The sequence below is a fragment of the Sus scrofa genome, chromosome 5, assembly GCF_000003025.6.
Source record: "Sus scrofa isolate TJ Tabasco breed Duroc chromosome 5, Sscrofa11.1, whole genome shotgun sequence".
NCBI lineage: Eukaryota > Metazoa > Chordata > Mammalia > Artiodactyla > Suidae > Sus > Sus scrofa.
Genome location: NC_010447.5, coordinates 85,258,432 through 85,282,351, shown reverse-complemented (window position 1 = coordinate 85,282,351; position 23,920 = coordinate 85,258,432). Strand labels below are relative to the sequence as shown.

At 40.3% G+C, this 23,920-nt stretch overlaps 2 protein-coding genes across 6 annotated transcripts in view; one reads left to right on the top strand and one right to left on the bottom strand.

Moving 5' to 3' along the window:
* On the bottom strand, positions 4,117–23,897 carry IKBIP (IKBKB interacting protein). 5 transcript variants are annotated; one of them, XM_005664221.3, is made up of 4 exons: positions 23,768–23,864; positions 23,318–23,538; positions 15,412–15,529; positions 4,117–5,034 (listed from the first exon to the last, which is right to left on the bottom strand). In XM_005664221.3, the coding sequence occupies exons 2-4, from the start codon at positions 23,491–23,493 to the stop codon at positions 4,279–4,281; spliced, it is 1,050 nt and encodes a 349-aa protein (XP_005664278.2). In that variant the 5' UTR covers positions 23,494–23,538; positions 23,768–23,864; the 3' UTR covers positions 4,117–4,278.
* APAF1 (apoptotic peptidase activating factor 1) overlaps positions 23,601–23,920 on the top strand; it is a 92,136-nt gene continuing 91,816 nt past the window's right edge. Inside the window, exon 1 of the mRNA XM_021093024.1 lies at positions 23,601–23,702. The gene's annotated coding sequence lies outside the window, so the exon portion shown is untranslated. The remainder of the gene's footprint in view (positions 23,703–23,920) is intronic.

The window sequence follows — 23,920 nt, the reverse complement described above, 5'->3', positions numbered from 1 at the left end:
TTTTCATACAAAGCCATGTATGGTTAGTGAACTAAACTTAGAAACCAGGTGTGTCTAGTTGCATGTTCTTGTTTAGGGTTCCAATCTTTACTTGAAAGGCAGCCATGCTCACTGCTATCCCACCAAAACTTATTTTACTTGTGTGGTAGAGAAAAAGGAAGGATGATGGGTGTAAATTTGGACCAAACTCTGAAAAGGTAGAGCTTCAATCTGAGGCCAAGTAAATGATGGCTGTGGCAGTTGGTGTCACCAGTGTGCATTAGTTACTGCTAAGTAACAAATCTGAAATGTAATGGCATGAGAATAAAATCTCGAGCTTTCTGGGTTATGAATTTGGGAGCCTCTGCTGGACTCTTCTGGTTCTGGGCCTCTCAGTCACAGTCAGATGGTAGCTCTTGTTAGATGAAGTCACAGTCAGATGGTAGCTCTGGGCTAATCTCCAAAGTTTTTTTCATATCCATGCTAGAGATTCATCCACCCTCGGCATATGGAAGTTCCCAGGCTAGGAAACATCTCTCATAGTGGTTTGGTCTCTTCCTTAAAATCCACAGTGTGGTGGCCTTAGGGCAGTTGGGCTTATTTCAGGATTCTGAAATAGAGCCAGGCAGAAGCTGGACCTTTTTTAGGACTTAGCCTTGGGAGTCGTAGCATCACTTCCACTGTATTCTTGGTCACCAGAAGTCCAGGAAGACCAAATCCCAGCTTCAAGGAAAAGGAATGTAGACTCCACCTTTTTCTGGGAGGAGTGTTGGCCACATTGTAAGTCTCTATGAGGTTGGGTATATATGTATATTGGGCCCACCCAAAGGTGGACTGGGGATTTGAAAACTTAAGGGAATGCAGTTAAGTCAGCCTTATATAAAATTCAAGTAAGAAAGGCTAGATTTTATTTGTGGGTATTGATATAAAGTATGCTGTATTCAAGCTATCAAGAATTGCTTGCTGTTTGTAGTTAGAGATATTTCTAAGCTATTTCTGAGGGAAAATCATTTCATCCTCAAAATTCAATTAAAATGCCCACCTAAAATGTGAATTCCCATTTCGTATCTTAAAGTTTATTCATACTGGAAATGATTCTAATGAGGAAATTTTAGTAACATTGTTTTTTCACATTTGGTTTAATAAAATGTCAATTCCACAAAGAACCCAGTGAAATGAGTATATGTGATTAGTAGTTTAATCGAATTATGTCATAATACTAGGACATGATTAGTAGTTTCCGGAGTGGTCAAATATAATTCAACTTATCTTTAAGAGCAATTAAAACTCCCAGAAACCCTGATTTTTGCTGATTTATACATACCTAGTGACAAAGGACAAAATTGAAAAAACTACAGCTTAACCAAATCTCCATTGTGTGAAAACTTCATGAAATGTTTTGATAAGCATTTTTGGGAAAGTGTCCACAAAGCTCATCAAGTTTGGTGAATGCTTGCTGCTAATTTAAGAGTTATGTACTATTTCTTTAACATAAATTATATAATCATGTTTGTACAATTTTTATCATAAATCAAAATGTTTAAAATCCCAGAGAGCAACAATGTGGATAAGAACCAAACTGATTTCGAACTTTGAGGAATCTAGTTCACAGTTGAGGCTGTGTCTCTCCTGATATGTCAAAGAATGATGTACCTTCATAAGCTAGCTACTCCTATCGAATCATTTTCTCTTTTGCAAGTTGGCCCTGACATTCTGAGAAGTAGTCAAAGGAGGTGCGTGAGATGTTAGCCTCACCATTGATGTGGGTTATGAATTTTTGGTGAGTCACCAAAGCAAGTATTCCAAGGTTTTCATGTTTGGTTTTATAGACTCTAAAATTCCATGCATACAACAGTCACTTAATAAAGGTTTGCTATATTGAACGAAAGTCAAGGGGATGTGTCTCCTACGTAAGATAACAATAGCTACCTAATGCTGTGATTTGATGTACAAGTCAGTAGCTTTCATTGTGAAATACAGTGTATGCAAGATTTGAAGATAGAGGATAATTCATGTGAGGAACCTATGGTCTCAACACCAGGGGGCTGTATCAACCAAGGTTAAAACTAATTTTTTGGTTTGTTTTTTTTTTTTTGTCTTTTTCAGGGCCACTCAATCCTCAGCATATAGAAGTTCCCAGGCTAGGGGTTGAATTGGAGCTACAGCTGCTGGCCTACAGCACGGACACAGCAAAACCAGATCCTTAACCCACTGAGTGAGACGAGGATCAAACCCACCTCCTCAAGGATACTAGTCAGGTAGGTTCGTTACCACTAAGCCACAATGGGAACGCCTAAAACTACCTTTTAGACATCATTTGTATCTGAAAATACTATGTAGCCATCTTTTACTCATAGATAAATAATTCTTTACTGATTTTATTGACTGCACAACTGGTTAGGCTTTTTTTTTTTTGGCCACTCTTGCAGCATGTAAGTTCCCAGGCCAGGGGCAAACCTGAGCTGCAGCAGCAACCCAAGCTGCTGCAGTAACAACGTGGATCCTTAACCTGCTAAGCCACAAGGAACTCCAAACATATCTATTATTGAAATGATTAATTTTACATTTTCTACTATTGGGAAACAGATCCAAAGTTTTCCATTTTCCTGTATTTGCTGGAAAAGCTATCTGATTTGAAGACAAAATCATGACAATGAGCCTAGTGACATTTCAGATTCAAGGGTTCCTTCAAGAAATTCCTACTCAGCATGGCCAACAAATGACTGATATATTTGTGAATCATTATTACAATAATGAGTAGAACTAGCGCCAAATAAGATGAGTGAGTGCCTGAGTTCCCACTGTGGTGCGGTGGGTTAAGAATCTGATTGCAGCCCCTTGGGTCCCTGTGAAGATCAGCCTCGCCGGCGCAGTGATTTATGGGATCCAGCATTGCCACAGCTGTGGCATAGTTCATAGCTGTGGTTCAAATTCACTCCCTGGCCCAGGAACTTCCATATGCTGCAGGTGCAGTCATTATTAAAAAAAAAAAAAAATTCTTTTTTTTTTTTTTGTCTTTTTGCTATTTCTTGGGCCACTCCCGTGGCATATAGAGGTTCCCAGGCTAGGGGTCTAATCAGAGCTGTAGCCACCGGCCTATGCCATAGCCACAGCCACAGCAACGCAGGATCCGAGCCACGTTTGCAACCTACACCACAGCTCACAGCAACGCCGGATCCTTAACCCACTGAGCAAGACCAGGGATTGAACCTGCAACCTCATTGTTTCTAGTTGGATTCGTTAACCACTGCGCCACGACGGGAACTCCAAAAAAAACCCAAAAAACAAAAAAAACAAATTCTTTGTGCTTTTTTGTATTTTTTGGTCACACTTCAGGCATGTGGAAGTTCCTGGGTCAGGGATAGAACCCACGCCATAGCAGTGACCCAAGCCACTATATGATGTGTGATCTTAACCCACTGAGCCAGAAGAGAACCCCTCCTTGTGCTTCTTTATAAGCTATACTTCCCTCATCTCTGTCTCCTGGCAATCACTGATTTATTTTTTGCCCCTATAGATGAGATTACATTTTCCAGAATTTTATGTAAGTGGAACTGCTAATGTATTGCTGGTTAAAATGTTAGAATTTTCTTCTTTGCTTTGGCTGCTTCTGGTCAAATCATCCCCATACATGAGTTGTGCTGCGTTGAGGCAAGCCTCCATCTGAGGCCTGGCAGGCCCCCTGCAATCTGTGCTGCCCCTCACCCCCCAAAACCTGCTCTATATGCCACTTCCCTACCCCATTTTAGGTGGCCTTTTCCTGTTTCTGAAAACCATGAAGGACCCAGGAGGGTTTATGTGATTCTTTTCCTGCAGCTGCCTGGTTGTGACCTTTAGTTTCTCTTCCTCTGAATGGATAATGAATGTTATAGGCCTGATCCTGATGGGCAGTTCTCCAGTTAGGATCCAACTATACAGCCTATGCTCCTTGGCAGTCAGTGAGGGCAAGTGGAGATTCAGATCCTGCCCCATCTAAACTTCCCAGTTCCAGGCTGGCAGATCCTGTGTGTGTATGTGCACGTATAAGAGTATGTATGTGAGGGGGATGCATAAGGTTCTTGCTATATAAAGTTGCAGACATATTTTCTATAAAGTTATAAATATGTTTTAGCATACCTATTTTTGAAAATCAAGTGCTCAGTTCTTCAAAAGTTTTTATTTTTACTGTGCAAAAAAGAATCAATACAAAATAGTACTTACTCCAAAATTTCATCATTTCTGACTTCTCAGTCTTTATATAACATGACCAGAGGTCCATTTAAAAAAAAGCCACGTTCCTCTGATCTAAATAATTTCAAGCTAATCCATATCTGAAATGTGTTTTATTTCATCTTTCATATCCTTAATCTCAGCTCGGACTGTTGTTAAGTTGGATATTTTCTCATTTAGGAAAGCAATTTCTTTCTCCCTTTGTAATAAGTCAGTAACCAATCTCCCAATGCGAAGTGTTAAGTCATTTACCAGTGGTTCTAATCGGGAAAAGTCCTTCTTTAGATTATGCACCTTTGGTTTTAGATCATTTGCAAAAGTCACTGTCTTTAGAACCTTAGCTCTGTCACTTTCTAAACTTAAAAACCTATCTGTGTGCTTGTTGAAATCACTCTGTAGCTCAGAAAGTATTCTCTTGACAGAGTTAATTCTTTGCGAATTTTCAGATGCTGTCTTTCGGAGCATTGCTGTTCGATCAATGCTACTTGAAAGAAGATCACCTATGTTTTTTACTGTATTTTTTTCTACTTTTTCTATTTTATTTTCTAGTTCTTGCACAGAATCTTTCAATGACGTTACATCAGTTACTAAACCTGAAATACGTCGTATATCAGTTTTTACAGTTGTAATCTTGAGGCCAACATCTTTTGCCATGGAAGTTGTACTTTGGTCTATTTTTGTAACATCTTGAGAAAGAGTTGTCAAATTGCTGTTCAATATATTCTGTTTTTCAGTGATCCTGTTGGACCAAGTTTTCACTTCATAAATTTCTTCCTGTAGACGCTTTAGATGAGTAAGTATTTGAAAAGACTTCAATTGTTCTATGATAGCTTCAGACTTCTGACACTGTAAGGAAATATAGTACCGGAATAATTAAATTGATTAAAAGCTTAAGATTTAAAATTCAACTTAAATTTTAGGTGTTATTTTTAACTATAATGCTAATTACAGCTCTACTTGAAAGCATCTGGTAAAAGATGTATTAATTGTATTGCTAATAAACAAGAAGGAAAACATTAAAGGAATTTTGTAAGATGTTATTGGAAATGGCATTTTCCAGTTACTTTTGTCTCATCAGTCCACTGTATTGTGATGAAATGAGCTACATGAGAGACAGTGATTTTTTTTTTTTAGTTGCTGGAGAAGGGAAGAAGCCTCCTCTAGATGAGTTTTGGTAAATTTGGTGGGTCAGACAAAACAACATGACTTCTGAAACAGAAGTTTGTTTGTAGGTATAACAAGTGCTAGAATGAAGGGACTCTGTGTATATGCTTTATTGTCCTATTACTTTTATGAATAATTTTCTGGGGTATTGAACTAGTTCAACGAGTAATTCTGAAGTTCCTATATGTTGACAGACATGTGAAGTGTGAGCGACATAAAGATGAGTACAGCTTGGTCGCGGCTTCAACTCAGCTCAGTAGTTTAATAGAGACCATAGACATGGTAAAACAAAGCAACAAGCAGACCAATAAAAAACTCTAGGAATAAAAATCTCTAGGAAGTTCCCTGTGGCACAACAGGATCAACGGCCTCTTGGGACCGCCGGGATCGACTGCTTCGATCCCCAGCCCAGCACAGAGGGTTAATGGTCTGTGAGGGCAGCCAAAAAAAAAAAAAACAAAACAAAATGAAAACCCTCCAAGGTTCTAAAATTCCATGATTCCAAATACATTCCATCATTGTCAACTTTTGGATATTTTGATAGCATCTTCCTTCTCCATCATCCATTCATTGTATGCTGATGTCTCTAAATGGTTGTTTTGGTTTAAATTGGACAGATTAGCTGATGAACATTTTGAGACACAAGTGCATGGCAACAGTTCAAATTGTTATTTTGTTATTGTTGGTATGTATGTTTATTTTTTTAGCTTTTTAGGGCTGCATCCGAGGTATATGGAGGTTCCCAGGCTAGGGGGCCAATCGGAGCTGCCGGTGCTGGCCTACACCACAGCCACAGCAATGCCAGATCTGTGCTGCGTCTGCGACCTACACCACAGCTCGTGGCAGCGCTGGATCCTTAACCCACTGAGCGAGGCCAAGGATTGAACACCCATTCTCATGGATACTAGTCAGGTTTGTTACTGCTGAGCCATGATGGGAACTCCTGTGTATGTGTTTATATGTTTATATAGCAGTTTGGGGAAAGTTCAGTTACTCTGTTCTGAATATTTGAAATCTTATTGCATTGTGCCATCGATTGATAAAATTAAGAAGGAAAGGGGAAAATTAAGGTGCTGATTATAGTGATAAGATGGATAAGTCTCGTAAACAATACAAAATTGAAAATTAAACATATTCAAGGTCCATCCATGTTGTCACAAATAGCAGGATATCCTCCCTTCTCATGACTAAATAGAGCTCTAAACGTCAAAGTATCACCTGTGCATCTTAAATTTGAACATGTGAACATGTTATATGTCAAGATTATTTAATTAAAAAAAAAAACAGGAATTGTCAGTTTTGACTATTAAGATTTAGAAGATTAAGCCTGTGGACTGTGTGCTAAACTATGAAGAAAAAAAAGTTAAAGAATAACTGTAGGAATTGCTGTTGTGGCTAGGAAGGTAATGGCCCTGACTAGTATCCATAAGGATGCTGGTTTGATCCCTGGCCTCACTCAGTGGGTTAAGGATCTTGTGTTGCTGTGTAGGCTGGTAAACGCAGCTCTGATTCAACCTCTGGCCTGGAAATTTCCATATGTTGCAGGCGTGGCCCTAAAAATAAGTAAATAAATACTAATAAATGCAAAATGCATTGCCAAAGCCTGTGTCTAAACACAGAGATATACTGTGATTACATTGAAAAAAGACATCCCATTTATAATGTGTAAGTCCATTGTTTGACTTTTGTGTATTTAACTTTCAGTTTGTTTTCTAGGAAAACACTGTTTTTTTTTTTTTTCTTTTTAGGGCCACACCTGTGGCATATGGAAGTTCCCAGGCTAGGGACTGAATCAGAGTTGTGGCTGCCAGCCTAACCACAGCCACAATGGATCCTTAACACACTGAGTGGGGCCAGGGATCAAACTCGCATCCTCATGGATACTAGTGAGGTTCTTAACCCACTGAGCCACGATGGGAACTCCAGCACTGTTTTTAAAGTGGATATTGTCTATAGCTTTCTACTAATAATCAAAACCAGTTTGATTCAGCATTTACTGTGTTGGAGTTCCCATTGTGGCTCAGTGGAAATGAATTTGACTAGTATCTACGAGGCCGAGGTTTTGATCCCTGGCCTTGCTCAGTGAGTCAAGAATCTGGGGTTGATGTGGCTGTGGTTGCAGACCCTGCTTGGATCCTGAGTTGCTGTGGTGTAGGCTGGCAGCTGCAGCTCTGATTTGACCCCTGGCCTGGGAACTTCCATGTGCTTTGGATGTGGCCCTAAAAAGCAAAAAAAAAAAAAAAAAAAAAAAATTTTTTTTACTGTATTGATATGTACTAATGTGATTAAGAACAGTCTGCTTTCACAGAGTGTGTAGCTTAGTTTGGGAAGGAAAATGTCAAGAAACTGGTTACTGGAGTTCCCATCGTGGCGCAGTGGTTAACGAATCCGACTAGGAACCATGAGGTTGCGGGTTCGGTCCCTGCCCTTGCTCAGTGGGTTAACGATCCGGCGTTGCTGTGAGCTGTGGTGTAGGTTGCAGACGCAGCTCGGATCCCGAGTTGCTGTGGCTCTGGCGTAGGCCGGTGGCTACAGCTCCGATTCGACCCCTAGCCTGGGAACCTCCATATGCCGCGGGAGCGGCCCAAGAAATAGCAACAACAACAACAACAAAAAAGACAAAAAAAAAAAAAAAAAAAAAAAAAAAAAAAAAGAAACTGGTTACTTAAAATTCAGAAACAATAACGAATAAAAGGCAAATATGTAAGCTGAAAAACTTTTTTTTGGGCTGCACCAGTCGCATGTGGAAGTTCCTGGGCCAGCGACCAAACTCACCCCTCTGCAGCAACCCAAGCTGCTGCAGGTGGATTCTTAATCCACTGCACCACAGTGGGAACACCTGTAAAACATTTTTACAAAATACAATAATGTGGAGTTCCCGTCGTGGCGCAGCGGAAATGAATCCACTAGGAACCATGAGGTTGCAGGTTCGATCCCTGGCCTCGCTCAGTGGGTTAAGGATCTGGCGTTGTTATGAGCTGTGGTGTAGGTTGAAAATGCGGCTTGGATTTGGTGTTGCTGTGGCTGTGGTGTAGGCCGGCAGTTATAGCTCCAATTGGACCTCTAGCCTGGGAAACTCCATATGCCACAGATGTGGCCCTAAAAAGCAAAAAACAAGCAAACAAACAAAATATGCAGTTGAAAGACATCACGTTTTTTTCTAAAATAATTTTATTTTTTTCAATTGTATGCTTTTTATGAATCTTTCCTAAATTGCATATTTGTCTCAGGTAAACTATTGTGATTATTTTGATAACATTAACCTAGTTTTATTTAATGCCAATAAATATTTAATATGCTTGGAGTATTATTTTTACAGGAGCTTAAGAAAAGAACAGTTACATAGCTTTAAAGAAATGACAAGATGAGGAGTTCCCGTGGTGGCGCAGTGGTTAACGAATCCGACTAGGAACCATGAGGTTGCGGTTCGATCCCTGCCCTTGCTCAGTGGGTTAACGATCCGGCGTTGCCGTGAGCTGTGGTGTAGGTCGCAGATGCGGCTCGGATCCTCCGTTGCTGTGGCTCTGGCATAGGCTGGCAGCTATAGCTCCGATTCGACCCTTAGCCTGGGAACCTCCATATGCCGCGAGAGCGGCCCACGAAATAACAAAAAGACCAAAAAAAAAAAAAAAAAAAAAGGAATGACCAGATGAGATGAGGCAGTAAAACTGTTAATTCAAAGCAGCAATACACTCCTCTTGCTCCATTATGTATATTTAGTTCCAAATTATATTTTACGATTTTTATTTTATTTTTTACTTTTTAGGGCCGCACCCACGGCGTGTGGAAGTTCCCAGGTTAGGGGTCAAATCGGAGCTAGAGCTGCCAGCTGATGCCACAGCAACAGCAACGCCAGCTCCAAGCCTCATATGTGACCTACACAACGCCAGAGCCTTAATCCACTGAGCGAAGCCAGGGATTGAATCCTCAACCTCGTGGATAGTAGATGGATTCCTTTCTGCTGCGCCACAATGGGAACTCCCAGCATTTTGATTTGTATTAAATTAATAGTTCATAACTGAACTAAAACAGATGCTGGGTGAATCTGCAGAGCTTTTGCCAACTTTGTAAGTATGAGGTAAGTCTACAGAGAAATTTTTTTTTTTTAAATGTTTGGTGAATTCACATTGTTTTATAATATGTCATTTTATAATGACATCTTAATCTTTGATCAATATCATACAAAGATCTACAATTAGATTGAAATTAATGCCATTAACTTTATATCTTACAAGATTAGTTTTTAAAAATATTTTTTATTAAAGTATAGTTGATGGAGTTCCCGTCGTGGCTCAGTGGTTACCGAATCCGACTAGGAACCATGAGGTTTCGGGTTCAATCCCTGGCCTTGCTCAGTAGGTTAAGGATCTGGTGTTGCTGTGAGCTGTGATGTGCAGGTTGCAGACACGGCTCGGATCCCGCGTTGCTGTGGCTCTGGCGTAGGCTGGCGGCTACAGCTCCAATTCTACCCCTAGCCTGGGAACCTCCATATGCCGCAGGAAGCGGCCCAAGAAATGGCAAAAAGACAAAAAAAAAAAAAAAAAAAGTGTAGTTAATTTACAATGCTGTGGCAATTTCTTCTGTACAGCAAAGTGACCCAGTCATATATGTATACAAATTTTTTCTTATATTCTATCGTGGTCTATCCTGAGAAAGTGGATATAGTTCCCTGTGCTATACAGTAGGACCTCATTGCTTATCCATTTAAATGTAACAAATTTATTTTTCTATCAAGCTAGACAGGCTAAGACAGCAACATTTTTCATTATAAAATATAAAAATACACTTAGTCAATAGTTTCTAATCATTAGGCAAAAAAAATTTTTTTTTTCTTTTTAGGGCTGCGCCTGCAGCATTTGAAAGTTCCAGGGCTAGGGGTCAAGTTGGAGCTACGGCTCCCAGCCTACACCACAGCCACAGCAACACCAGATCCAAGCTGCATCTGTAGCCTATGCTGCAGCTTGCAGCAGCACTGGATCCTTAACCCACTGAGCGAGGCCGGGGATTGAAACTGCATCCTCATGGACACTGTGTCAGATTCTTAATCCACTGAGCTGTAATGGGAACCCCACCATTAGGCAAAATTTAAGGAAATATTACTACAAATATACTTTAAAATTTTACATTGAACAGTTAAGACATTTAAATGTTTGCTTTGTAAAAGTGACTTACATGTGCTAATTAAAAAAGGACACAGTACTCTATCAGAAATTGATGTACAATTTATTATTGACCACAAAGGTACAAAAATATGTTTTAGAATATGGTAATCTTCCTTAAAGGAAGGACTAACAATGCAATTTAATATTTGATAACACAGGGGTGTTTTTGAAATTTCAAGTATCTGTGTTAGATGAATTTAAGAAACAGAGGAAGACAATCAGGTACATCTAAATCTAATATCACTTTTTTTATAGAAAACCCCTGAATAAAAGAATATATACATGTGTACATATACACAACATTTTCTCATGAAATACTCATGGAAGGGCAGTTTTTGTTTCTCTTGTAACTGTCACTATGAGAGCACAAGGGCCACCTTTTTTCTATTTAGTTTCTGTAACCATTACTGTGGTATATACCATAGTTAATAATGTATCAAATCCGTGATAGGCCAAAAAAAAAGTGAAGAGTACAAGAGATCACCTCTGCCCTGGCAGGAAGGAGGCTGAAATAAAGTTCCAGCTAACTTAGTAATCTATTAGCATGAAAATAAAAGCAAAGAAATAGGTTTGTCAGTGCACACAGACAAGAACTTAGACATTCAGAAGGATTTAATGTTAAGATTTCAGAAATTAATGATATGCCCCTTAATAATAGCACTCTTTCAGTCTCACCTTTATGACCCAGGGCTGTCTACCATAGGCCTGCCTAATTCCCAAAATGTACAAATTTACATAATAAAACCACCTGAGCACAACTATCTTTTGTAACTGACTGCTTTCAAGTTCTCTGTTTTTAATTTCACTGAAGCTGCATTATGTAACTGGGACTATAGTTGGTTACAGCAAGAAAAACAAATAAGAACAGTACTTCCATATGCAGTTAAGTCAGTTTTCAAATATCAACCTTGGACCCTCTTGATGTATCAGCTTACCAATAAAAGTCTTTTTTTTTTGCCTTTTAGGGCTGCACTCGAGACATATGGAAGTTCCCAGGCTAGGGGTGGAATCCGAGATGTAACCACTGGTCTACACTGCAGCCATAGCAACGCCAGACCCAAGCCGCAACTGTGTTTACACCATAGCTCATGGCAACACTGGATCCTTAACCCACTGAGCGAGGCCAGGGATCAAACCCGCATCCTCATGGATACTAGTCAGGTTTGTTTCTGCTGCACCACAACAGGAACTCCAACCAGTAAGTCTTATGTTCTCCCCCAAACCTGCATGTTTCTGATTATCATTTTTGCAAAAATCTGGCTAGACTTCCCCTTAATGTCCTCTTGATATGTCTGTCTTAATCCTTGTGACTCTATTATATAATTTTTGTAAAATAAAATAACTGGGTAAAACAAATTTGGTTGGGTAATTAGTTTGGGGACTCCTTAAAATAATGACATACTGTTAATGACCATGACTACCACATCATTTCTCATTGTGCGTCTTTCTCCTCTTTAAAATAGGCCACATTATTGGTGTACTTTTAAGTAGAATAATGTATCTAGACATCATGTACATAGCAAACTCGAGTCTGTAACACAGTTAGAACCAAAAAATAAAAAAATAAAAAAAATCCTAGGTATGCAAAGATATTCCCAAAGTCCATACTTAAAGGATACACACATAATTCACAGGGAAAAGCTTCAAAAAGAATGTGTTTACTTATGATGGAGCCTGATAATGTGAGAAAAAGGAAGGTATATGTGTAACAGGTCACTTGCTGTACAGTAGAAAATTGACAGAACACTGTAAACCAGATTAAAAAAAAAAAGACTGTGTTTACTCTAAAAAATTTCTTACAAGCATCGATAATAGTTTAGAATCCTAACAAAAAGTAAAAAGTTTCCCAGCCTCCATGGTTTTCAAAAGTGCATGTTACTTCATAGCAAAGCGCCCCAGGCTCTCCTTCATGTATGTTATCTTTTATTTTAGGTGAAATTTCTGTGAACTTGGATTCTTAGCCTGCAGTAAATTGCAAAGGAGATGAAGAACAGGCTGAGGCAAACACATCACTGGTCAGCCTGACATTAAGATCAGGTCAGTGAGTCACTTTTTCAGGTGGCAGGAAAGGTATAAGAAATAGACATAGATTTGAAAAATAGCAACTGGTGTCATTTAGTGAGGAGGTAAACACCCCTCAATAACCCCTAGAGATACTCATATCTTTCAGTTCAATGTAATAGGTGAAATTCATGACATCTATTATATTAGAAAACATGAAAAATACTAAGTTACTGCCTTAAAAGGTAAAGAAATACATCTTTTAGAAATATTTCTATTTAAAATGGTTAAGATGAAAAGTTTTATTGCTTAAAAAAACTTCTACTCTCTGGATAATCCTTTTGAGTGGACATCTCACTTATTTTCCAATAATGTAGGATAAAGTGAGGCATATCACAATAGCACAAAAGCAGGGAACTAATCAGTCCCTGTATAATAATGTGGTTCATCAGAATAAATGTAGTGCATTTAAAAATCACTATCCATTCCTTTATTTTCTAGATTATACTCTGCTGGAGTTCCCTTTTCTCTTGTACTTGAATGTACTATAAAATCATGAACTTTTTCTTTTAGAACATCCAGTTCATTCTGCATCTTTAATATGCTATTATCATACTGAATTCCTTCAAGGATTTTCTGCATCTCCATTATTTCAGACACTGCTTTCAGCATATCATCTTCCATATTAAACATCTGAAGGGTCAAATCTTCCATTTTCTTTTCTGTCCCTATCAGATCCTGAGAGACCCTGAGAACAGAGCGAATAGCACTTTCAATTGTGGGCAAATGCGTCTTGCATTCTTCGACTTTGGGTGCGTAACTGGAAAGTTTATTGGTCAGGTCTTCATCTCTGGCAAAGAGAGCATGCTGTTCCTCTTCTAACTTTTCAACTGCCTTTGTGTCGGAGCCAAGCTGCTCCTCTACTCGCAGAAGATCCTCTTCTTCTTGTCTTTTTACTGTTCTGATATTTCTTAGCGTGCTGTCCTCCAAATCTTTTAGCCTTTCAGTGAGCAATTTTATTTCTTGCTCAGCTGAGTTTATTTGGACAGTGACTTGAGAGTGTATATGTTTTGATTCTGATTTGAAAATATCTGTATTAACATTCATTTCTTCTAGGCTTTTCTTCCAGAAGTCTGTAACATTCTGGAATTTCTCACTAAGGCTTTGCATCTTTTGAGCAAGCATCTCTTCACTATTTTGAATGTCATGAACGATACTTTGGAGGCTGGATACTTCCTGCTCAAACTGGGTCACCAAAGACATAGATGATGTAGCTTCCTGCAGGATACTTTCAGTAGACTCAAGCTGCATTTATAACACAAAACAATTCCCAAGGCTACTTAATAACTTTTATATTTAACAGTTACTTGCCAAGTTCACATTCTGAAGATGTCTAAAATATCCAAATAAGATCCATATTGACAAAAACAATTATTTATTTAATAAATTTTAGAACCATATTTTATTTTTTTTAGGGCCACACCCACAGCATATGGAGATGCCCAGGCTAGGGGTCTAATAGGAGCTGCAGTTGCCGGCCTATACCACAGCCACAGTAACACCAGATCAGAGCTGCATCTGTGACCTACACCACAGCCCATGGCAACGCTGGATCCTTAATCCACTGAGCGAGGCCAGGATGGTTACTAGTTGGGTTCAATACTGCTGAGCCATGACTGGAACTTCTCCTCAATTTTTTCTATCATTATGTTTCCTCTGATTAGAGGGCCCCTGATAATACAACTGGACTCCAACTTGAGCCCTAGGTCAAAATACCAACTCTTGCAGTGCCTTCCAGAGGCCCCTGAGCTCACCCTCCATGGAATCCATTGGCAAGCGTGAGGGATGCATCATTTTCATCCATTGTTTTTGTCTTCTGGGCAGTTATATGTTCATCAGGAACTCTGACCCTTTATTTCATTTCTATTTTTGTAACATCCTTACTCACCCTGGTGCCAAGCACAAGTCCTTGTCTACCTTATGACATAAGGCTTAGTGGATGAATAAATGAACAAACCATGTTTCCCAATGGTAGTTCTGTCTCTGGTAGCCAGTCAAGGCCCACATGATGCTTTATTGTTTGCAGCTGACCTTCTACTAAGCCCTGTGATAGTTAAAACTTTTTTGTCTGTCACATATCTAAGAATCATAGTAATGATGCATTTGCATTTGCAGCTTGAAGAAACACAACATAGACATGGATTTTAATTTTTATTTGGCTGCCAAAACCAATATTTATTTTAGGTTAGTCATTCTTTTTTTTTTTTTTTTTTTTAAGGGTTGCACTCCCAGCATATGGAGGTTCCCAGGCTAGGGGTCCAATCAGAGCTGTAGCTGCCACAGCCACCGTAATGCTGGATCCAATCCACGTATGCAAACTACACCACAGCTCAAGGCAACGCTGGATCCTTAACCCATTGAGGGAGGCCAGGGATCAAACCCACAACCTCATGGTTCCTAGTTGGATTCCTTTTCACTGTGCACGACAGGAACTCCCAGGCTAGTCATATATATATATATATATATATATATTTACTAAGTGCAAAGTAAAGGAAAAAAAACTTGAATCTTTGCCTGAGTACTAATTGTATACTTAAAAATCAGCCACATTTTCAGTGCTCTAGACACTTGATATTTAAATAGAAAATTGAGGTCACATCAATATGATCATATTAGTCTTTTTAAACAATAACATGTTATATATTAAAACAAATTCTTGTCCTTTTAAAATGTAATCTAAGACTAAATTGGACTGAAAGAGAATGTGAAGACCAGCCAGAGTTAAAGTAGTAATGGCCTAAAAGGCAGGAAAAAAGAATATGTAAACTGGGATTGAAGGATGGTGGTGGGAAAGAAAAATGGCAAAATATACCCAAACAAGCCAATTAATAATTACCTTTTCTGAAATTAAACTGATTCTACTTTGAAGCCCTCGGAATTCATTGGTTTCCATTTTCAGTAACTGGTATTGGTTTTCCACCTCTGCAAACTTTTCTGACTGCCGAAATACAAACCTAGAAAAGGGAAAACAAAAATCACTACTTTCTAACTCATATCCATTTTAGTATGAATTTTAAAGCAGTATTTTAAGCCCACTTCTGGTAAGGACAACAAAATTCTGGTATAGGTATTGGCAGCTTTTATTAGTTTATTTCAACAAACTTTGAGAGGCTCACTATGGAGTCAGGTACTGGTTTAACGCTATTAGTCATGCAAAGAAGACTGAAACTTGCCCCTGCTGAAGTTCATAGCTCAGTGGGTGAGATGGGGTACAATCTGTAATAGAAGCATGCACAAAAAACATTTTGAAGAAAGAAATAATGAATTATTTGGAACAAGATGGGATTTCTACTATTTTTTTTTCAAGGCCATATCTAGAAAACAAGTGTTTTTACACTGAGATGTAGTAAAAGCAAGAGTTATTTATATTTTAAAAATCATTTTTAAATTAAATGTAGAAGTGAAAAAAGCAGTGGAGTAGAAGGAAAAGAGGTTGGATGATTAGAAGTTGCAAAATAATTGAAGAGTTAAAACTGAAAACAATCGTTTGTTCAAGTGACAATAGAACACATATTCACAGTTCAAGGGATATGACATGTATGATTTATTATACTCAAAAACACGAGCCATGTAGGTGTACCTTAGATGCCATTCTAAAATTGGGTTGTATTCTTCTGGTAAATAGTAAAAGGTAGAAGCATAAAAATTATCCCAATCTTTTTTTTCTTTTTAGGGCTGTATCTGCAGCATATGGAGGTTCCCAGGCTCAGGGTCCAATAGAAGCCATAGCTGCTGGTCTACGCCACAGTCACAGCAATGCCAGATCTGAGCTGCTCTGTGACCTACACCACAGCTCATGACAACACTAGATCCTTAACCCATTGAGCAAGGCCAGGGATGGAACCGCAACCTCATGGATGCTAGTCAGATTCGTTACCCACTGAGCCATGATGGGAAATACAAGTTATCCCAGTCTTAAAAACAATAAATGGACTTTTGTCTATGTAGGACTTAAATGAGCAAACACAGAAAAAATGCTTTGGATCTAGTACCATTTTGATTAATCTATTTCGACTCAATTCTTTGGGTTCAGAAAAAGCAGCAGCTGAAATTCTTTGTGAGTCATCACAAAGAATTATTGAGTCATCAAAAAGCAGTGGAGCAAAAACCATATGAAGCAAGTACCTAGATCAGAGCACACAGAGCAGTGGTTCAAAAACTTCACTGCATATTGAAATCACCTGACAGCTTTACAACAGCGTGACACCTGGGTCTCACCACAGACATTCTGATTTAATTGGTTTGAGATGTGATTTAGATGTTGTAAATTAAAAAAATCTCCCAGCCAACCTGAGAACCACGAGTTAAACTGACACTGTTTTCTAAAAATGACTTCTAGTTGTTCTCCTGTGGCTCAGCGGGCTGAAGATCTGGCATTGTCATTGCAGCAGTTCTAGTTGCTGCTGTGGCCGGAGTTTGATCCCTGGCTGGGGAACTTCCTTGTGTGGAGGGTGTGGCCAAAAAAGAAAAAATAGACTTTCATTGAAAGACAAACATTTAAAGATCCTAAAACTCAATGGAGAGGTGAAAGGCTCCTGACTTCTGTGAATTTTGGGAAAGGTAGTGATGTTTAAAACATAAATATCATCATTAACTTCTTATAAAACTGTTCAAAAATATGGATTTTTTGTGCATTTTAAACAAATGTTTACAATGCTGGATGAAATAAATTTCTTTTGATGATAGCTAATATTTATCCTTTAAGAGAACAGTGAATTAGGTAAACCCCAGTTACATAATTAGTACAGATTGACTTCTCCTGTGGGTTAATACAAACTTCTGGTTATTAGAAAACATTACTATCCCAATTTCATAGAAGGATGTGTAGACTTAATTTTTTTATATATATAGAAAGAGAGGTTTAAGAAATTGAATCATGCTATGAAGGCTGGCAAACCCGAAATTTTCAGGGTGGACAGGCAGGCTGGACACCAGGATAGAGCCAATGCTATAGTGAAAATCAACAGGCAGTCAAGCTAAAGACATAGGGAAGAACCAGTGCTGCAGTTCAAGTCCAAAGGCCAACTGCTGGCAGAATTCCATCTTGCTTGGGAGAGGCCGTCTTTATGATAATGGTTTTCTAGCATAACCATTATCTGTCCTGGGACCTTCAGCTGATTGCATGAGACCTGGTGTCTGGACTTACTGAGGTTCAGGCTCTTCATGCCTTCACGCAGAAGGAATTCAGCAAGAGACAAACTGATAAGCAAGAAATAGATTTAATAAGATAGGATGCTTGTGAGAGATGCAACTGGGCAGGCACAGAGGCTCTGCCAATTTTTTTTTTTTTTTGAGAATTATATTTTATTTGGGGCATTATTGAGACCTTAAGCCCGGGAGATAGCTCCGAGGGACTGTCTGAAGAGGTAAGGGAGGAGCCAGGATATACAAGGGTTTTGGTAAATAAAAAGGTAGTTGAACATCAAAATATTCCTGCTAATTAGAGGAGAATCAGACATCTCAGGTTAATAGATTTAGTGCATTTCTATGCATGGGAAGACACAAGAGTCTCAGGCTTAATGAAATTATTCCTTTGATATGTGCCTTAATTACCCAGCGCCAGTATCCTGTTGTTCTCCATCCTAAATCCCCTGACGGTACATCATTGTGGGCAGATTTAATTTTTTTTTGATTGGCTCTTTCATTCTCGGCTTTTAAGAGACTAGCAGAAAGAAATGAAGGAGAGAGATTACTCTAAAGAAGTAAGTCTAATTTCAGGAACCAGTTTGATCATCCATCACTCCAAAGTTTTGTCATGGATTTATTCTATAGATCAGTGTGTTCATTTATAATAAACTCGTGATTATAAAGAGACTTTTTGTGAAGGTTGAGCCACTAAAATTCACTATAGGACTTTACTAAATATTTTTAATTGTGTTTATCTCTGCACTTCTCTTCAAAATCCAAATAGAAAAGCTTGAAGAAAACTGTATCATGTTAGTGGAAATATCATTGCTAATGATAATCTGTAGGTTTTGTTCATGGTTAGCTTTTCACCAAAATAAAAAAAAAAAAAAGATTCACCATTCCTACACATGAATAGTGCATATAAGAGAAAATAAGTATAAATTTAGTGCTGGTAATGAAAATAATAAACAGTGGTATGTATGGTGCTGAGTTAAAATGCATTTGCTTTATTTTCACTTAGGCACACCAGACACAATTCTAAGAGCTTTATTAACTCATTTAAAATTAAGGAAGAGAATGATTCTTTTTTTTTTTTTTTTTTTTTTGTCTTTTTGCTATTTCTTGGGCCGCTTCCGCGGCATATGGAGTTCCCAGGCTAGGGGTCGATCGGAGCTGTAGCCACCGGCTACGCCAGAGCACAGCAACGCAGGATCCGAGCCGCGTCTGCAACCTACACCACAGCTCACGGCAACGCCGGGATCTTAACCCATGAGCAGGGAGGGCCGAACCGCAACTCATGGTTCTAGTCGATTCGTTAAAATGGAACGGAAGAGAATGATTTTCTTTTTTTCTGTCTTTTTAGGGCTGCACCTGTGGCATATGGAAGTTTCCAGGCTAGGGCTTGAATCGGATCTGCAGATGCCAGCCTACACTACAGACACAGCTACACCAGATCAGAGCTGCACAACCTGCGGCAACACTGGATTCTTAACCCACTGAGCAAGGCCAGGATTGAACCCACATTCTCATGGATAATGATCAGGTCCTTAACCCACAGAGCCACAACAGGAACTCCAAGGATGATTTTCTAGAAGCTAAAAATGAGAAGATTGTTTCAATTCTGAAACATTTTTTTTTTTTTTCCTTGGCCATGCTCAAAGCATGCAGAAGGTCCCAAGCCAGGGACTGAACCTGAGCCACAGCAGTGACAGTGTGGATCCTTAACCACTCGGCCACCAGGGAACTCCCAGAAAATACTAATTTTTGAAACTGGGATCCAGATTAGTGCCCGAGCTGCTTTGCTTCCTTTTTATGAGCCAATAGCATTTTCTAACAGCAGTTCAAGGTCTCCTTACTCCCCACCTTCCCTCGTTTAGATGAGACAACAATCAGGGCTATAGTTTCTAGAAGAAGAAAAGGATTATAAGCAATTCCAGATTAGAGATTTCTACTTCTAGGGTCTTGGCCTCTTTTTGGATTAATATCAAAGGCAGGTAGCATATCATACTGGTTGAGCGTATGGGCAACTTTGGCTCTAACATTTACCAGCTGTACAATCACCTTTGGCAAGTTATCTTTTTGGTAGTTTCCTCGTCTGCAAAGTGGGATACTACTATTGAGTCCATAAGGTGTTTTAGATTAAATAGGTTCATATTTATAAAGCTCTTACAGTGCCTAGAACGTAAAACATCAACTATTCTCTTAAGTACTTTGCACTTTTTCTTTTTTTTCTCTGTCTCTTTAGAGCCACACCTGCACCATATGGACCCCAGGCTAGGGGTCTAATCGGAGCTGCAGCTGCCAGCCTATGCCACAGCCACAGCAGCGCCAGATCCAAGCTGTGCCTGCAACCTACATCACAGCTCACAGCAATGTTGGATCTTTAATGCACTGAGTGGGGCCAGGGATCGAATGTGCATCTTCATGGACACTAGTCAGGTTTGTAAGCCGCTGAGCCACGGTGGGAACTCCTGCACTTTGTAAACTGCTTTCTGCAGTTGATTTTCCTATCCCTCTGACAAACCTAGACTTGTGGATCAGGACTCCCTTCTACTTGCACTTGCTAGAAGCCCCAGGCCTGTGCCACTTTGAATCAGTGTTGGGTTTTGGCAAAGGATAGAAGGAATGGACGAGACCCACAAACAGGAAAAGAAGCACTCTCTCAACCTGTTCTGGGCCTCTTTTCACTACCAGAGGTAAAGATCTTGAAGGTATGGAGGTAGAAGAAAGGGACCAACCCAGATTAATCTGACTACCTTAATGCAGGCCTTACAAACTGACTGTTCATAATCCATTGCAATTTACAGAGACCTCATACAGATTCAGGGCCCTGTAGCAATAAATTGTGTACTTCCTTGGAGTACTGCCTCTGCGTAGGTCCTCTAGGAATCTTCCACGGCAGAAAACTGATTGAGGACTTATATATATATATAGGCTCTGTTTCAGCTTCACAATGAGAAAGAGGCAAACCAAAGGAAGCTATTATTATGAACTTTCTGCAAGAAAGGGAGCTCCAGGGCCACTGCTAGGGTCAGAGCCCATTTAGCCATATTTCTCATACTGCAACTTCATTTTCAGCATACTACTGAAAGTTCAGTAATCTACTGATCATATTCCATTTTGCATTTTAAAGGATAACTCTTAGATAACTCCACTAACAACAAAAAATGTTGAAAAAATGGGCTTAGCTAAGATTTTGCTGGATAAATGACTTATAGAAAGCTGTGTTAGATGATAGAGGGAAAAAAAAAACCTGAGGCGTTCCTGCTGTGGTGCAGTGGCTCAGGTCACTGTGGGGGCTCGGGTTCGATACCGGCCCAGCAGTGGGTTAAAGGCTGCAGCTGTGGCTCAGATTCAATCCTTTGCCCTGGGAACTTTCATATGCTGTGGGTGTGGCCATAAAAAACCACAACACTCACCTCCAACTCCCTACCCCCTGCCAAACCCTGAATTACCTGATGGTTAAAGAGTTTTGACTTTTGATACATAATTATCTCATATGAATATGCATCTTTGGATAGTTAGTAAGAATTAACACATTCAGTAACTAAAACCAGTTTTATTAGGTTCCAGAAAGAAGCAACATACATATTTTAGCTTGCTGAGTTCTAGTACTGAATAGCTTTCCCAGCACAAAAAGGGTTTTTGATTTTTTATGCATTTTAAGACATAAAAGCAGTTTATTTAAAACAGTACACTTTGTACATTTATTCTTTTAAGATCAAAATATTCCATAAACAAAATACTCTATTAGTAAAATAACAATTTATCTTTTTTTGAAGAGAACATTTAATAATCATCATTTCACTTATTTTGTCTTTTTAGGGCCAAACCCGTGGCATATAGAATTCCCAGGTTAGGGGTTGAATCCCAGCTGTACCTGCTGGTCTACACCACAGCCACAGCAATGTGCCATCCGAGTCACATCTGCAGCCTACACCACAGCTCACAGCAATGAAGGATCCTTAACCCACTGAGCAAGGCCAGTGATGGAACCCTCATGGATACTAGTTGGGTTTGTTACTGCTGAGCAGACCAGGACTCCCAACATTTCACTTTATTGTAACAAATCTTTATTGACTTTTACTCAGGATGAATCATCAGTAAAGTATACGTCAAAATTTACTAGCATCAAAACTGTTCTAGATGAGGAGTTCCCATTGTGGTGCATTGGAAACCAATCCGACTGGGAACTATGAAGTTGTGGGTTTGATCCCTGGTCTCTCTCAGTGGGTTAAGGATCTGGTGTTGCTGTGAGCTGTGGTGTAGTTTGCAGATGTGGCTCAGATCCAGTGTTGCTGTGGCTGTGGTATAAGCCGGCAGCTGCAGCTCCAATATAACCCCTAGCCTGGGAACCTCCATATGCCACGGGTGCAGCCCTAAAAAGCAAAAAAAAGTTCTAGATGAGAGAACATCTGGGGTCTTTTCTAGAATCCAATTACTCTTGAAGATGAATATCTTCTAAATACTTCAAAAATTGGTGAAAAATGGAGGGAAACCCTTTTCTTGTTATTAAAATGAAATAGGTTGGAGTTCCTGTCATGGCTCAGTGGTTAACGAATCCGACTACGAACCATGAAGTTGCGGGTTCATCCCTGGCCTTGCTCAGTGGGTTAAGGATCCGGCATTGCCGTGAGCTGTGGTGTAGGTTACAGACTCGGCTTGGATCCTGCGTTGCTGTGGTTCTGGTGTAGGCCGGCGGCTACAGCTCCGATTAGACCCCTAGCCTGGGAACCTCCATATGCCGCGGGAGCGGCCCAAGAAATGGCAAAAAACAAAACAAAAAAATAGTTTAGTCAATGAATGCCATTAAGGAAAATAAAATTAATAAGTTAGCCTTAAGGTTATTTTTTTTTCTTTTTCTTCTTCTTTTTTTTTTTTTTTTTGGCAGAGCCGGTGGGCATGCAGAAGTTCCCAGGCCAGGGATGGAACACACCACAGCAGTGAGAATGCTGGATCCTTAACCCGCTGTGGCACGAGGGGAACTCCTAGGGTTATTTCTTAATAGTCATTTTTCCTATGACATCAATATATCGCTATTTGCTTGTTTTAAAAACTATAAATATTTAGTTTTAGGTAAACACAAGCGATATACTTTTTGTAGCTTTCCAATACTTAAAATTCAATCTGTAATTTAGGAATAGACTTTGAATGCATGCACATTGATCAAATATGAGCAATTCTCCAAATTTTGATATTATCATGAACATTTGTTACTTTAAGATCATAATGAAGTTTTTTAAGGTTGCAAAAGTTGCCGTTAGGGATTTATGGAATGGGGCAAATTTGCCCCAAAGAAGCTTCCGTCCAATAGCAGACGCTTAAAGTTTGGCAGAATCTTCCTTTCTTAATGGTTGACTCGTTCCCAAATCTTAGCCTCCAGTTGGGCAATCGGGACACGCAAGTGATAAAAAGGAAAAACGAGTTACAAGAAACAAGCGAAAGGGAGAATAAATTTGAGCCACCCTTTCCTGGGATGAGAAATAGAAGCGGAAAATCAGGGGGTTAGAGCTTAGCGGGATGCAGCCGGGTGGGACCGAGGCAGAGGCGAGACCCGGAGAAGACAGGGCGACGAAGGGAGGCCGGACACGGCTGGGCGGCCTCAGCCCACTTACCAGGCCAGGCCCAGGCACGTCCCCAGCGACAGCAGGCTAACGCCGGTCCGGGGGTCCGCCCAGCCCCCGCCTCCACTGCCCCGAGCATCGGGGCTCTTCCCGGCCTCGCTCCTCTTCCCAGGCTCCGCGGAGGCTCCCCTGGGCCCCGACTTCTTCCGGCTCTTCACCTCGGACATGTCTGGAGGTCTTGAGGACAGCAGACCGGGGGCTGCCTCTTACGCCTGGGGTAGCGGGACGTGGCGGCCTCAGCCTCGGTTGGAAGGCTCTGCAGTGACCGCGCCCCCTTTCAGACTTGGCACCGCCCAGAAGCCAGCCCCCTCCCTCGCCCGGTCATCCCCGCGGTTCCACTGCGACTCCTATCCACCTGCCTTTCTAGTTCCTCCAGGTGAGGCAGGCGGCGACCCTACTCCCCCAGTTCTTCTGCCTTAGGGCTGCAACCCCGGCGGACACCTTAGCTCCTGGGTGCGTGCGGGCCTCCGGGACGCGAGGTGGGGTGGTGGGCAGCGCGCGCCACGTCGAGCGCGCCGCCTCGGGCCTCCCTTCTTTGGAGCGCGGCGCGCCCCTGTGGCGGAGCCCGCCCCCGCTGTGGGGTGGGGCGGAGGC

Coding starts and splice junctions, on each gene's coding strand:
- IKBIP (XM_013998047.2), bottom strand. CDS start 23,493: ATGTCCGAGGTGAAGAGCCGGAAGAAGTCGGGGCCCAGGGGAGCCTCC. Junction 15,530..23,317: donor ACGTGCCTGGGCCTGGCCTG/GTAAGTGGGCTG, acceptor TCCCTTTTCTAG/GTTTGTATTTCGGCAGTCAG. Junction 13,821..15,411: donor TCAGTTTAATTTCAGAAAAG/GTAATTATTAAT, acceptor TTATAAATGCAG/CTTGAGTCTACTGAAAGTAT.